The sequence below is a fragment of the Garra rufa genome, chromosome 11 (genome assembly GCF_049309525.1).
Source record: "Garra rufa chromosome 11, GarRuf1.0, whole genome shotgun sequence".
NCBI classification, from domain to species: domain Eukaryota; kingdom Metazoa; phylum Chordata; class Actinopteri; order Cypriniformes; family Cyprinidae; genus Garra; species Garra rufa.
Window position 1 is genome coordinate 40,635,717 of NC_133371.1, and position 13,262 is coordinate 40,648,978.

Sequence of the window (13,262 nt, forward strand, 5' to 3'; positions counted from 1 at the left end):
AAATTTTGAAATATTTTTACTATTTAAAATAACTCTCTTCTGTTTGAATATATTTTAAAGTGTAATTTATTCCTGTGACTTCAAAACTGAATTTTTAGCATCATTACTCCAGTCTTCAGTGTCACATGATCCTTCAGAAATCATTCTAATATGCTGTTTTGCTGCAAAAAACACTGATTATTATGTTAAAAACAGCTGAGAAGAAGTTTTTCAGGTTTCTTTGATGAATAGAAATAGAAATCTTTTTCACTTTTGATCAATTTAAAGCATCCTTTCTAAAAAAAAGTATTCATTTCTATAATTTCTTTCCTCAAAAAATAAATAAATAAATAAATAAATATATATATATATATATATATATACTGACTCCAAGCTTTTGAATGGTATAGTGTATAATGTTACAAAAGCTTTTTATTTTAGATATTTTCTTATTATTTTAATTATGATAAATGCTGATCTTTGGATCTTTCTAATTATCAAAGAATCCTGAAAAAAATGTCATCATGTGACACTGAAGACTGGAGTAATGATGCTGAAAATTTAGCTTTGATCACAGGAATCAATTACATTTTTAAATATATTTAAATAGAAAGCAGTTTTTTTAAATAGTAAAAATATTTCAGAATTGTACTGTATTTGCTGTACTTTAAATCAAATAAATGCATGCTTGTTAAGCAGAAGAGACGTCTTTTTAAAAAAACTGTACTGTTCAAAAACTTTTGACTGGAAGTGTATATAGTTTTTTTATAATTTTATTTCAGTTTTAGTTTTAGTTATTTTAGTTCAAGTTAATGAACTGAAAATAATTGTTTGTTTGTTTTAATGGTTTTGGTTTTAGTTTACTATAATAAACTAAACAAGGCCAGTGAAAGAACAATAGCGAAAGTAATTTTTTGAAACATGTTAAAACATGACATTTATTTCCACAGAATGGTGTTCACGTGACAATCTTCTTGGTAATCCCCATGTGAGCTACGTCATAAACAACACTTTATGACTGACACTCCTCAATAAACCTCAGTGAACATCACTGCCTCCTCTAAAAACAAAACCACAACATCAAACACCACAGCAAACTCCAACCAAACTCAAATTAGATTGGTTCAAAGAAAAGGGGAACATCTCTAGAACTCAATATATAAACTATCATTAAATTAAATTAAATAATTAAATTAAATTGATGAAAAGTGACATTATGTTACAAAATATTTATATTTTAAATACATCTTATTTTAAGCTTTAGCTTAAAGAATCATGAAAAATATTATCAGGTTTTCACAAAAATATTAAAGGGGTCATCGGATGCAAAACTCACTTTTACATGTAGTTTGAACATTAATGTGTGTTGGCAGTTTGTGTACACAACCACCCTACAATGATAAAAATCCACCCAGTGGAATCTTTAAAAGTAATATCCCTTTTTAAAATCAGGTTATACTCAGATTCTTGTTGGTGTGATGGCACACCGATAGAGGCCCCTCCTACGATAGCTGACTGACATGAGCGCCTTACCTTAGACCCGCCCTCACCGAGCTGAAACAGTCCGACTCCGATCGCTATTGTGTGACTCAGGTGCAGGGGAAGACAAGAATGTCTCAGATTGAGCGATTGAGGTGTTCTGTCGTTGGATGTAATAATGAATATAGCAGTCGTCATTTACTCCCGACATCTGAGCCGCTGAAGACGAGGATTAACGTTACTTTCATTTTTGAAAGAAAAGTGTCGATCCTGATCTACATATGTGTCTATGTTCATGCAAATCATTTGTGATGCAGCTTCACCCACAGCAGAAGTGAGTATAAGGGTTTTTTATGCATCTTTGCAAAAGGCCTTTCTGAATAATGTGCTAGTTAGCAAGTTTCCCTGCTAAATGCGGCTTGATGCAGCTAAAGTAAACATTGCGGCTCATCATCCCACTGCAGAGAGGGGCGGGGCGAGCAGAGCTCATTAGCATTTAAAGGAACATGCAACAGAATAGCTCGCTCTAAAAAGGGCTTATTTTGATCAGGTAAAAAAATGGTTTTTACACTACCATTGAGAAATTTTAACCAAAGTATGTTATAGACTTATCATTAAGACCCTAAAGAATCATATCAACAACTTGTGGGAAATGGGCATCCGATGACCCCTTTAAGTAGTACAACTGTTTTCAGCACTGATAATAATAAAATGTTTCTTGAGCAGCAAATCAGCATATTAGAATGATTTCTGAAGGATCATGTGACACTGAAGACTGAAGTAATGATGCTGAAAATTCAGCTTTGCATCACAGGAATAAATTACATTTTAAAATATATTTAAATAGAAAACAGTTCTTTTAATTGTACTAATATTTCAGAATATTACTGATGTATTTTACTGTGGAACAAACATTGCAATAAACTATCAAAATGAACTAAATCTTCTAGTTAAAAACCAGCTCATGGTGACACAAAGACATGAGCTGCTAAATATGAATATATGCAAAAAATATGGATTAACGGCTAAGGAATAATTAGAAAAGATTTTAATTAGCAAAAAATAATGTAGAATACCGTTTCATAGCCTAGAATCGGTATTTACTGCCAACTGACCCACCACTGGCAGGTGTGATAAAAACCTAGTTTCAGTCCTGACCTATATTTCTTTTTTTATAATCTAGTAGTTTAAGGAAAGAGTATAACAACAATAAAAAATACTGGACTTTGCTTGAAATCAAGGGCAAAGTAGGTACTGTGAACGACAAAAAACCCCATTGACATAAAATAGTAAAATAATAAAAGTAGGTGTGGGTAAATGTGAACATTTACAGTTAAGAATTATATTACTGAATTTTTACACGACTTCCGCTCCACTCAGAAGTCCATAGAGAGGGAGCGCTGTTGGACAGGGTTGGAATGATTACGTACCATCACGACGTTGCGTCCACGAGTGATAAAATCATTGTACCCGATCTCCTCCATCACCCGTCCCTCCAGCCCCAGCTCCTCATCTTCCAACGCCTCTCTCAGACTCTGCGCGCTGTAGGCGTGAGCGCGTGGGTCGTGCGTGAAAGGGTGCGAGCGTGAGCTGCTCCTACGTCCGTGGTAACTGCCCCAGCCTCTGGCGCCAACAACCGTGCTCATCTCATCAGAGCCGTGTGAGAGATGATGTGCTCTGCTTGTCATGACGATGGAGGAGGCGCTGCTCGGAGCGCCACAGTGATGCTCGTGGACGCAGCGGGATACGCTGGAGGAGCGGCGGAGCTTTTGCAGAGTCTCCAGCTCCTCTGACAGATCCTCTGGGAGCTCCGCTTCACGCATGGAGAACAGCTCATACTGGGGAGGCTCCAGCACCTCCTGCATGTCTGCAGCGCTGAACAAACCCTTACGGCTCAAAACCTGCAACAGAACAGGTCACCTGCTGAGTTGATTCATGTAAAATGTTCATGCATCAAACAAATATTAGTTTTAATGCTTAAAGTCAGTGTAAAATGACACTCACAGACCATTCCACTTTAGTAATTTTATTTTATTTCTGAATGAAACAGTATATTCAATAAGGGATTTGTGTATTTTAAAAAGGAAAGCTGTTTTTAGGGAAGTTTTTTAGATAATGATAAGTCTCTTCTGCTGACCAAGCCTGCATTTATTTGACTAAAAAAACAGCAAAAGCTGTAAAATTATGAAATATTTCTACTATTTAAAATAACTGCTTTCTATTTGAATATATTTTAAAATGTAATTTATTTATGTGATCAAAGCTAAATTTTCAGCATCCTTACACCAGTCTTCAGTGTCACATGATCCTTCAGAAATCATTCTAATATGCTGATTTGCTGTTCAAGAAACATTTATTAATATTATTATCATCAATATTTTAAACAGTTGAGTACATTTTAGGATTCTTTAATGAATAGAAAGATCCAAAGAAAAAGCTTTTGTAATATTGTACACCATAACATTTTAAAGCTTGGAGTCAGTATAATTTTTCTTTTGGGAAAGTAATTATAGAAATTAATAATTTTATTTAGCAAGGATGCTTTAAATTGATCAAAAGTGATGATAAAGACATTTATAATGTTACAAAAGATTATTATTTTAGATAAAAAAAAAAAAAAACTGAAAAAATTCAACTCTGTTTTCAACATATCATGTTTTTTGAGCAGGAAATCAGAATATTAAAATGATTTCTGAAGGATCATGTGACTGGAGTAATGCTAAAAATTCAGCTTTGAAATCACAGGAATAAATTACATGTTAAAATATATTAAAATAGAAAACCGTTATTGTAAATAGTTGTAAATATTTAAAATCTTTACTGTTTTTGCTGTAATTCGGATCAAATAAATGCAACCTTGGATAAATTATCCATAATTTATATAATATTTATATACTTTTTAACCACAAATGCTCATCTATCTCTGTGATGCACTCTGGTTCAAGACGGTTAGGGTATGTCAAAAAACTCCCATCTCATTTTCTCCTCCAACTTAAAAATCATCCTACACTGATGTAGAACTACCGACCTTTACAAAAAAGGGTAAAACAGCGATGTAGGGCAATTTTGAAGTCCGATGGGATTAAATGTTTTCATAAAAACAAATTTTTTCTTTATGACTGAAGAAAGAAAGACATGGATGACAAGGGGGTGAGTAAATTATCTGTAATTTTTTGTTCTGGAAGTGAACTAATCCTTTAAAAATTCAATAGTCAGTTTAATTACTTACTATATTATGTTAACATTATTTGTCAAACTAGTAAAACCCTTTTAAACTACAAAAATAAACGTTTTCCAAAAAATTGCCCTTGTTATTGGTCAAACAAACAGCACAAAGTCACACCATTGGCTGAGTCAATATTGCTGTGTCGGGAAGTTCAAATAGACACTAGTATACATAAACTAGTAATGTTTTGATAGCACCACAGTGTTTACTTTTTTCTGGGAAATCAACCTACAAACGGCTTATGTATATTTGAAGCTGATGAAAAAAAGACAATGAAAAAAATACATAATATTTCTGGTCCCTGTCGAAGGATCATTCTAAATAGTGATTTTGATATGAATAGTCACCTTCTTTCTCGGCTGCTTCATCTGTATAAATACAGATATGATGAGAAGAAGCAAGACCACACCAGACGCCACTCCTATCACAGTGCTATGAGTTTTACTCATGTGTTGGAAGAAACTTTTGGACTTCTTTTCTGAGGGAGACGAGGACAAAAAAAACAAAACAAAAGAAAGCAGAAGAACACGAGTGAGAAAAATTTAAAAAAAATTTTTTTGAAAAATATTTCTCCAACTAAATGAGAACAATAAAAGCTGAATTTATGAATCCTAATAACCAGGGCTAATAGCATTCCTTTAACCCATGACGTCAATTCCTTCATAGAATAATAATTCAGTATACATACATACATACAGTTGAGGTCTAAAGTTTACATACACCTTGCAGACTCTGCAAAATGTTAATGACAACTGAAGGACTTATATGCAACTATTACAAAAGGTTCAAATGCTCACTGATGCTTTAGAAGGAAAAACTATGCATTAAGAGCCAGGGGTGAAAACTTTTGAACAGAATGAAGATATGTATATTGTTCTTATTTTGCCTTTGTTATTATTATTTATTTAGTACTGCCCTTCAGAAGCTACAGAACATACTTACATGTTTCCCAGAGGACAAAATAACCCTGATCTTCAATTTCAAAAGTTTTCACCCCTTGCTCTTAATGCATGTTTTTTTCCTTCTGGTGCATCAGTGAGCATTTGATCCTTCTGTAATAGTTGCATATGAGTCCCTCAGTTGGATCTCAAAATCATACAGTCATTGTTTGAAAGGGTTCAAATACACAAACATGCTGAAAAAAACAAAACATATATGGGACCTAAGGGTTTTTCTGAAGAACAGCAGGCAGTTTAATTGTTCAGGACAAACAAGGAACTCATTTTGCAGATTTTGCAAGGTGTATGTAAACTTTTGACCTCAACTGTATAATGTGCTTTGTAATATTAATTTACTGAACCGCAGTTCATTGAGGTCAAAACCCTGAAGAAGGGACAAAACAGTTATAGACAAAAGCAATTGCTTCCTAAACTATCCATTAAAATTCTCAAGAAAGCTTTTAAATTGCATTAGCAACACTGGTTGGAAAACTGCCTGTGAAAGCACACTTTTACCTTTGCAGTTGTTCTCGTCCCAGGGAAACACACAGTTCTGAACACCATTACAAACCAGAGTGTTGTTGATGCACATGTTGCTGTGACAGAAGAATGTGTTGGCCAAACATGGAGCTGCAAAACAGTTTTTAATGAGATAAAAGCCATATAGATGATGCAATACTAATAATGTCCACATGATGGACCCCTCACACAACATCAAGTACATCAGTCTAACTGTGTTTGCTATGCAAAACTACTGAAGATATTTGTTACAGATCTTTTTTTTATATAGTTATAATGTACTTCTAGACAAACAGAAAAAAAGCGATCAGAATTTTACCTTTTAGGATACAATAGCTTGTCACTAAAGCAGTACCTTGAAAAGGTCATCCTTGTACCTTTTTACCCCTAATAGGTACTTTTTAGTACCTTAGAGTAGTAATATGCACCCTTAAGGTACCAATATGTACCTATTAGGGGAAAAAAAAAACAGGTACATAGATTACCTTTTCAGGGTGACATTGACAAGCTGTTGTATCCCAAAAGGTACAATTCTGTCCCCTTTTTTTCTGAAGATAAAGGAAAATTTCATCCAAAAGGTTGAAACATACATAAAGGAAAATTACATTTGTGAGCTTTTTTTTTTTTTTTTTTAAATCTTCTTTTACTTTCAGTGGACAAATAACAGCATATTGGTTTGGAACAACATGAGTAAGTAATGACAGAATTTCCATTTCTGGGTGAGCTATTACTTGAATAAAAATGCAGGACGTAAATATGTAGATTAGCACTTACGTTCAGCAAAGACTGTGAAGAGCATACGGAAGCGGCTCAGTTTGCTGGTCTCGTCGGCCCACATTCGGATCACACCTACAGCGTTGTCAAGCGTGATGTCGTTGGCAACGGTGCTGCAGAACTTGGCCTTTAGATCTTCAATGGCATTACTGCCTTCATAGATCGCAACAAAGTTCTTCTTACACTCGTTTGAGTTCTCCAACTGATAGTCCAGAAAGCGGAGATAGATCTGTGAGTGAGACAGAGACACAAACAGAGACAGTTAAAGGGTTAGTTCACCCAAAAATGAAAATACTGTCATTAATTACTCACCCACATGTCATTCAAAACCCGTAAGATCTTTGTTTAACTTCGGAACACAAATTAAGATATTTTTGATGAAATCCCAGGGCTTTCTCACCCTGCACACACAGCATTGTAACTACCACGTTCAAGACCCAGAAAGGTAGTAAGGACATAGTTAAAATAGTCCATGTGGCATCAAAAATATCTTAATTTGTGTTGCGTTTAGAATGACATGAGAATGAGTAATTAATGGTGTAATTTTCATATTTGGATGAGCTATCCCTTTAATGCCACTATGTATAATGCAATATATAAAGTTCTATTATGTGGCTGTCTGAAAAAGCTTTTCTGATTGGTCATTCATAGCATTCTATGGCAAAATATTTTTTATAAAAAGACACTAAACTGAATAATTGCTCATTATTAGAGGCAACCTATTTCATACACATTTGTGCCATTTCATGTCTCTACAGTCACTTTTCTTTTACAATCAAACAATTTAAGAGTTTACTGTCCATTTATTAATTTATTTGATAAGAAAAAAACATGTTAGTATTTATTAAATTATTATATTTATTTAATTTAAAAAATGTATATATTACAGTTTATTATTTATCTAAGGCTTATTTGTTTTTTTATTTATTATTTTAAATATTTTAAATTTGTATACTTTTTTTTAAATGCATGTGTGTGCATAATATTATCTTTTATTTAGTTATCTTATATTTATTTGATTTGTTTTTACAGTTAAATTACATTTAAAGTTCAAGTAACTAACTGTTAAAAAGACAGTGCTTTAAAAAATGTTTAATAAATGAAAGATGTTCCAGAGTCAATAATTCTTTTGGTAAATAATTAACTAATTAAATTGAGGACTTATTTAAATGAATAATTGTGCAAATATAATATGCACTCTGTTGAAATATTTAATGGAAAATATTTAATGATCACTGAGTACTTTGATTGAGGGGTTTATTTTATGAAACACAGAAAAAAAGTGGCCAGAATTGTACCTTTTGAGGATGTCTTTGTGCCTTTTATACTCCTAATATGTACATATTCCTACTTTAAGTGTGTATTACTACTCTATAGTACTGATATGTACCTACTAGGGGTAAAAAAGGTACAAAAATGTTGTTTTAAGAGTACCAAAAGGTAACATTTTTATGCCAACTGTATCTTATCCTGTATCTAACACAACTTAATTTCAAGACTTGACGTCAGTGACTGTACATGATCCATTACAAATCTGTGTGAGATGAACGGATGTTTCATCAGGGTTGCATTACTAACCTTAGACATCGGTGGAGCTCGTATGGTCCAAATGCAGTCCACTGCTTCCCCTGATTTAACTTTGTTTTCCTCCTCAACTTGACTGGATCTGATTATACCATCTGATCCAGACATTTCAAACTGACAGTCTGATGGGATGAGACAACAGAAGAGACAAAGACACATTAATACTACAGCAATAACATTATTTCTTTCAACTACTTGAGAAAGAGACCCGAGAGTCTGCATACCGCAGCTGGGAAAAGTAATACTAATAAATTCTAGGGCACTGAAATATTCAGGAGTTTACATAACTGATGCACTAAAGATGGAATTTACATTTATATTTGTTGGGTGCAGTAACCATAGCAACTGAAAAATTGGGTGAGTGAAGTGTCATTCTGATAGGTAGAAAAACATATTGAAAAATCAAACTTTAAGTACTTAAGTTTCTGCAGGACCTTCAACATTAGGTTTAGTTAGTAGGTTAATAGAAATCTAAATCAAATTTGACATAAACCAGTATAAAATTTCAATGTTTTTTTTCTGATCTAAAAAATTAAATACTAAATAGAAAATACTTAAATACAAAAGTTTTGAATAGATTAGCACAATTTTTCAATAATGTAATGTAAAAACAATCTATATAAGTTGCATGTTCCACCATCCACCCCATACTACATACATCATTGTTTTATGTTTACCTGGAATGGGGTTCAAGAGTCCCCCGATATGGAGATGAAAGTCAGGATCTGGATGCAAGAGAGGATTTTGATTAAAAATCAAGTCCAATAAAACTAATACAAAGGATACAGAGGACAAGAGCATCAAAAAAGCAAAAGATACTAACATGAAGAATTGCAAGATGCATTTACCTGCAGTATATGAATACTCCACCCTGAAGCCCAGTCCTTCCAACTCCTCATCGCTGGAAAACCTGATCCACATGAAGCGACCAGAAGAGGTGACAATTCCTGGACTCTTTGCCCCGCAGAAGCGATCAATCAACGGAGAGAAAACAAATGGACCATCACGGATTTCAATGTTATCAAAGCGGCACTCAAAGGATGGCTCGATGTAGTAGATGTCATTGAAGATGAGCTGGATTCTCTTCCGTGGATGAGCTGATGTAGACAAGAAACAGTGGTTTATACACAACTGTTCAAAAGTCTGGGTTTATTAAATTTTTTTAAATGTTTTTGAAAGAAAACATCTCTTATGCCCATCAAGGCTGCATCTATTGGATCAAAATTACAGTAAAAACTGAAATAATATTAAAAAGTGAAAGCAATTGTTTTCCATTTGAATATATTTTAAAACGTAATCTATTCCTGTGATGCAAAGCTGAATTTTCAGTATCATTGATCCAGTCTTCAGTGTCACATAATGCTTCAGAAATGGTTCTGCATGCATTTTACCAAAGCAACAAATAGGACAAGTATCTGTGGAAGCCTGTGAAATGTAAGACTCGTACCTTCCAGTATGTAGATGCACTCCTTGTTTGGTGGGTAAGTGTTGGGGTAGTTTGGAGAACTGAACGATCCTCCATTTGCAGTCTGGACCAAAGTTCCACAGTGAGCGGGTTTCTTATCCTCGACAGCCACATTCTCCGGCAAAGCTAACAGGATACATACACACATTAAAGGCAAAAAATATAGGAAAGACTTATTAAAGATTGATTTCAATTTTCAATCTTTTCACACGCCATATTTGGCTTTGCATGTGAATTCCAACTTCAAACCAACCTTGAGTTTTCTGTGCCAGTGCGAAACCCTCCTCTATCAGGATAAGCAGAACCAAGGCTGCAAGAAAACACCAATGGGGCATGTTTAAGTCTTGGACATCTTGGATGTTCAGTGAACGTTTCTTAACAGGATACATGCTACAAAGTAAATACAACAAAATATACACTCACAAATGCAGATTTTGTACATATAAATTACTATTCGAAAGTTTAGGGTTGAAAATAGTGTTTTTAATGTTTTAAAAGAAGTCACTGATGTTTACAAGCCTGTAATTACTTGATCAATAACATAGTAAAAACATATTGTGAAATATTAATACAGTTTAAAATAGCTGTTTTCCATTTTAATATATTTTAAAGTGTAATTCATTCCTGTGATGCAAAGCTAAAATTTCAGCATCATTACTCTTGTCTTCAGTGTCACATGATCCTTCAGAAATCATTCTAATTTGCTGATTTGCTGCTCAAGAAAAAAATATTATTTTTTAATCAATGTTGAAAACATTGAAACAAACTGTTTTCTTAATATGAACATAATTAAATAATTACAAACACCTTACTAATTTGTCATTTGTGATCCTGGACCACGAAACCAGTCTTAATTAACACGGGTATATTTGTAATAATAGCCAAAAATACACTGTATGGGTGAAAATTTTCTTTTATGCCAAAAATCATTACGATATTAAGTAAAGATCATGTTCCATGAAGATTTGTAAATCTCCTACCATACAATCTTAATTTTTGATTAGTAATATTCTATGCATACTTTAGACAACTTTAAAGGCAATTTTCTCAGTATTTTGATTTTTTGGACCCTCAGACATCCCTCAGAGTTGTATCTCGGACACTGTATAATATTGTCCTGTCAGAACAAACCATACATCAATGGAAATATACTAATTGCACATATACCACATATTGAATTGGAAAGCTTATTTGTTCAGCTTTCAGATGATGTATAACTCTCAGTTTCAAAAAATCTACCCTTATGACTGGTTTTGTGGTCCAGGGTCACATTTGTCTGCTGCTTATTGCTTATTACTTCACACCTGCTTATACTGCTACTTGTCAGCACTCACAGTGGGATGTGGATGTTCAGGTCACATTCATCAAGTCTAAAATAAATTTTAACAAGCTCCCCAACTCCTAGAATACATCCACACATTCAGAGCTGCCAATTTACAAGTTTTATTGAAAAGGAAAAGGAAGCCAGTCTAAAATCTGAACCCAGAATGGTTTGCCATCAGACCTCAAACTCAAAGTTGAATTGATGTCATTGACAATGCTTGACAACAGGTTTCTAAAATATACTGCAGCACGTGTTAGCCAGTGTTGTGTTTAGGGACGTTACATGTGATTGGGAGTTAGCTTACTAAATTCTAATTCTGATTTTGTGAATACAGTTCTATAATTTGTGGTTTGATTGAGGGCTTGTATAGGAGCTGTCTATTCAGCACCACATGCTGCAATTTTGCTGAACAATATAAAGACAGTGGTCAAAGCAGACATTCAGCCTGGTTTGATATAACTCTACTAAAAGGCATTCTGGGCTGGCTGACCAAACAACAGAGCGAAAAGCCAAGAAATAATTATGTTTTAAACTGTAAATGATGTTATAAACTGGATAAATGGACAAAATAAATTAAAAATACAATGGTATTCTAAAATTAAGTATTTTAGATATTGTATAAAATATGCAGTTTGATTGCTGATTCTTTTTAAAGTCACCGATTGCAGTGAAGTCTTTTCCACAAATCTAAATTTGATTAACAATGAAGAAAATAGATGTTAAAACTGAAAACTTATAAAACTGACCATAAATAGCAAATTATTCTGGCTAGTTAAATTGAACGAGATGCTATTATGACAGTTATGAAAACAATTATGATAAATATCATTCAGCAACACGCTTTTGCTATTTGATACCATCACTGTACCATGGTAAAACCACAGTACTTTACATTAAATGTTCTCAAAACACATTTGACATTTGTACAAATAAGTTTTGTCCAAAATTAGCATTCATTAACAATGAAACGACATCAATAATTAAAACACAAACTCACCCTCATGCATTTCCACGTTCACTGAACACTTCTGCCCTCGTAAGATTGTTTGCTGTCTACATTTTAAGCGACATGAAGTTAGACCAAACGGCTCTGCAACAGATTTCATGAATAAAGAAGCATCTCTTTCCTGGAATAAAGTCGAAAAAATCCATCTGAAAGCAGTAAATTAAACTGTGTACGTCGAGACGTTTGCAGAAACTCCTGAGCGTCGCGTATCTGAAAAGCCAGTTATCATTATGACAGTGATGAGAGAGAGAGGGAGAGAGAAGACTTGCCTCATGAATATTAATTAGTTCAATGACATAAGCGCAGTATGTGCAGCTGATTGGCTGATAGGCGCTAAATCCGCACCACTCAACTGCTGATTAATAAAATACTCATGAATATTAATTACGTCTGTGCGAAGCAGCACAGAAGCTGCATCAGCATTTACGCAGGTTTTTTAATGATGCACAAATTACAGTTGCAGAGATATGTATTTTAATAATATAATCTATTCAATAAAAAAGTTTATAAAATGTATGGTCAGTTATAAATATATAGAGGGTTTGCACTTAAGTCACAATTTGGTCAGTTACCCCAATGCATGGCTATACTGGCGATACTCGGATGTAAACAACACAGTATGGATTGCACGGTTAATGTACTACTGAATATATTTTTCTGGTAATTTATGCTGTCTAAACCATGTAAAAAACGTGGAAGCTGCTAAATCATATAGAGAAGGACTTAGTAAGCAGGAAAGGCGCAATATTTTGGCAAACTAAAGTTCCTTGTCAAATTTAAGTAAATTTATGAATAAAACAAGAACAGATATCTGTCAGTGGAGTAAAAAAAAAAAAAAAGTAATTTAAATGTAAAGATGCTTTTATTCCCCAAAACTGAATTGTTAATGTTTTATGCTTCACTTGATGAATATTTATTTAATAACATTATTATTATTATTATTATTATTATTATTATTATTAATTTCA

General features: G+C 33.5%; 1 protein-coding gene across 1 annotated transcript; it reads right to left on the reverse strand.

Moving 5' to 3' along the window:
* Nucleotides 1-576: 576 nt before the first annotated feature.
* neto2b (neuropilin (NRP) and tolloid (TLL)-like 2b) lies at nucleotides 577-12,486 on the reverse strand. Its single transcript, XM_073850554.1, has 10 exons — nucleotides 12,286-12,486; nucleotides 10,218-10,274; nucleotides 9,947-10,090; nucleotides 9,348-9,596; nucleotides 9,177-9,224; nucleotides 8,494-8,621; nucleotides 6,916-7,144; nucleotides 6,139-6,252; nucleotides 5,032-5,162; nucleotides 577-3,359 (listed from the first exon to the last, which is right to left on the reverse strand). The coding sequence occupies exons 1-10, from the start codon at nucleotides 12,392-12,394 to the stop codon at nucleotides 2,835-2,837; spliced, it is 1,734 nt and encodes a 577-aa protein (XP_073706655.1). The 5' UTR covers nucleotides 12,395-12,486; the 3' UTR covers nucleotides 577-2,834.
* Nucleotides 12,487-13,262: the final 776 nt, after the last annotated feature.

Excerpts from the sequence above, each read along its gene's own strand:
- neto2b (XM_073850554.1), bottom strand. The coding sequence starts at position 12,394 with ATGAAATCTGTTGCAGAGCCGTTTGGTCTAACTTCATGTCGCTTAAAA. Across the intron at positions 10,275-12,285 it reads GAACGTGGAAATGCATGAGG|CCTTGGTTCTGCTTATCCTG; the intron begins GTGAGTTTGTGT and ends GTTTTCTTGCAG. Across the intron at positions 9,225-9,347 it reads GGAGTATTCATATACTGCAG|ATCCTGACTTTCATCTCCAT; the intron begins GTAAATGCATCT and ends TCTTGCATCCAG.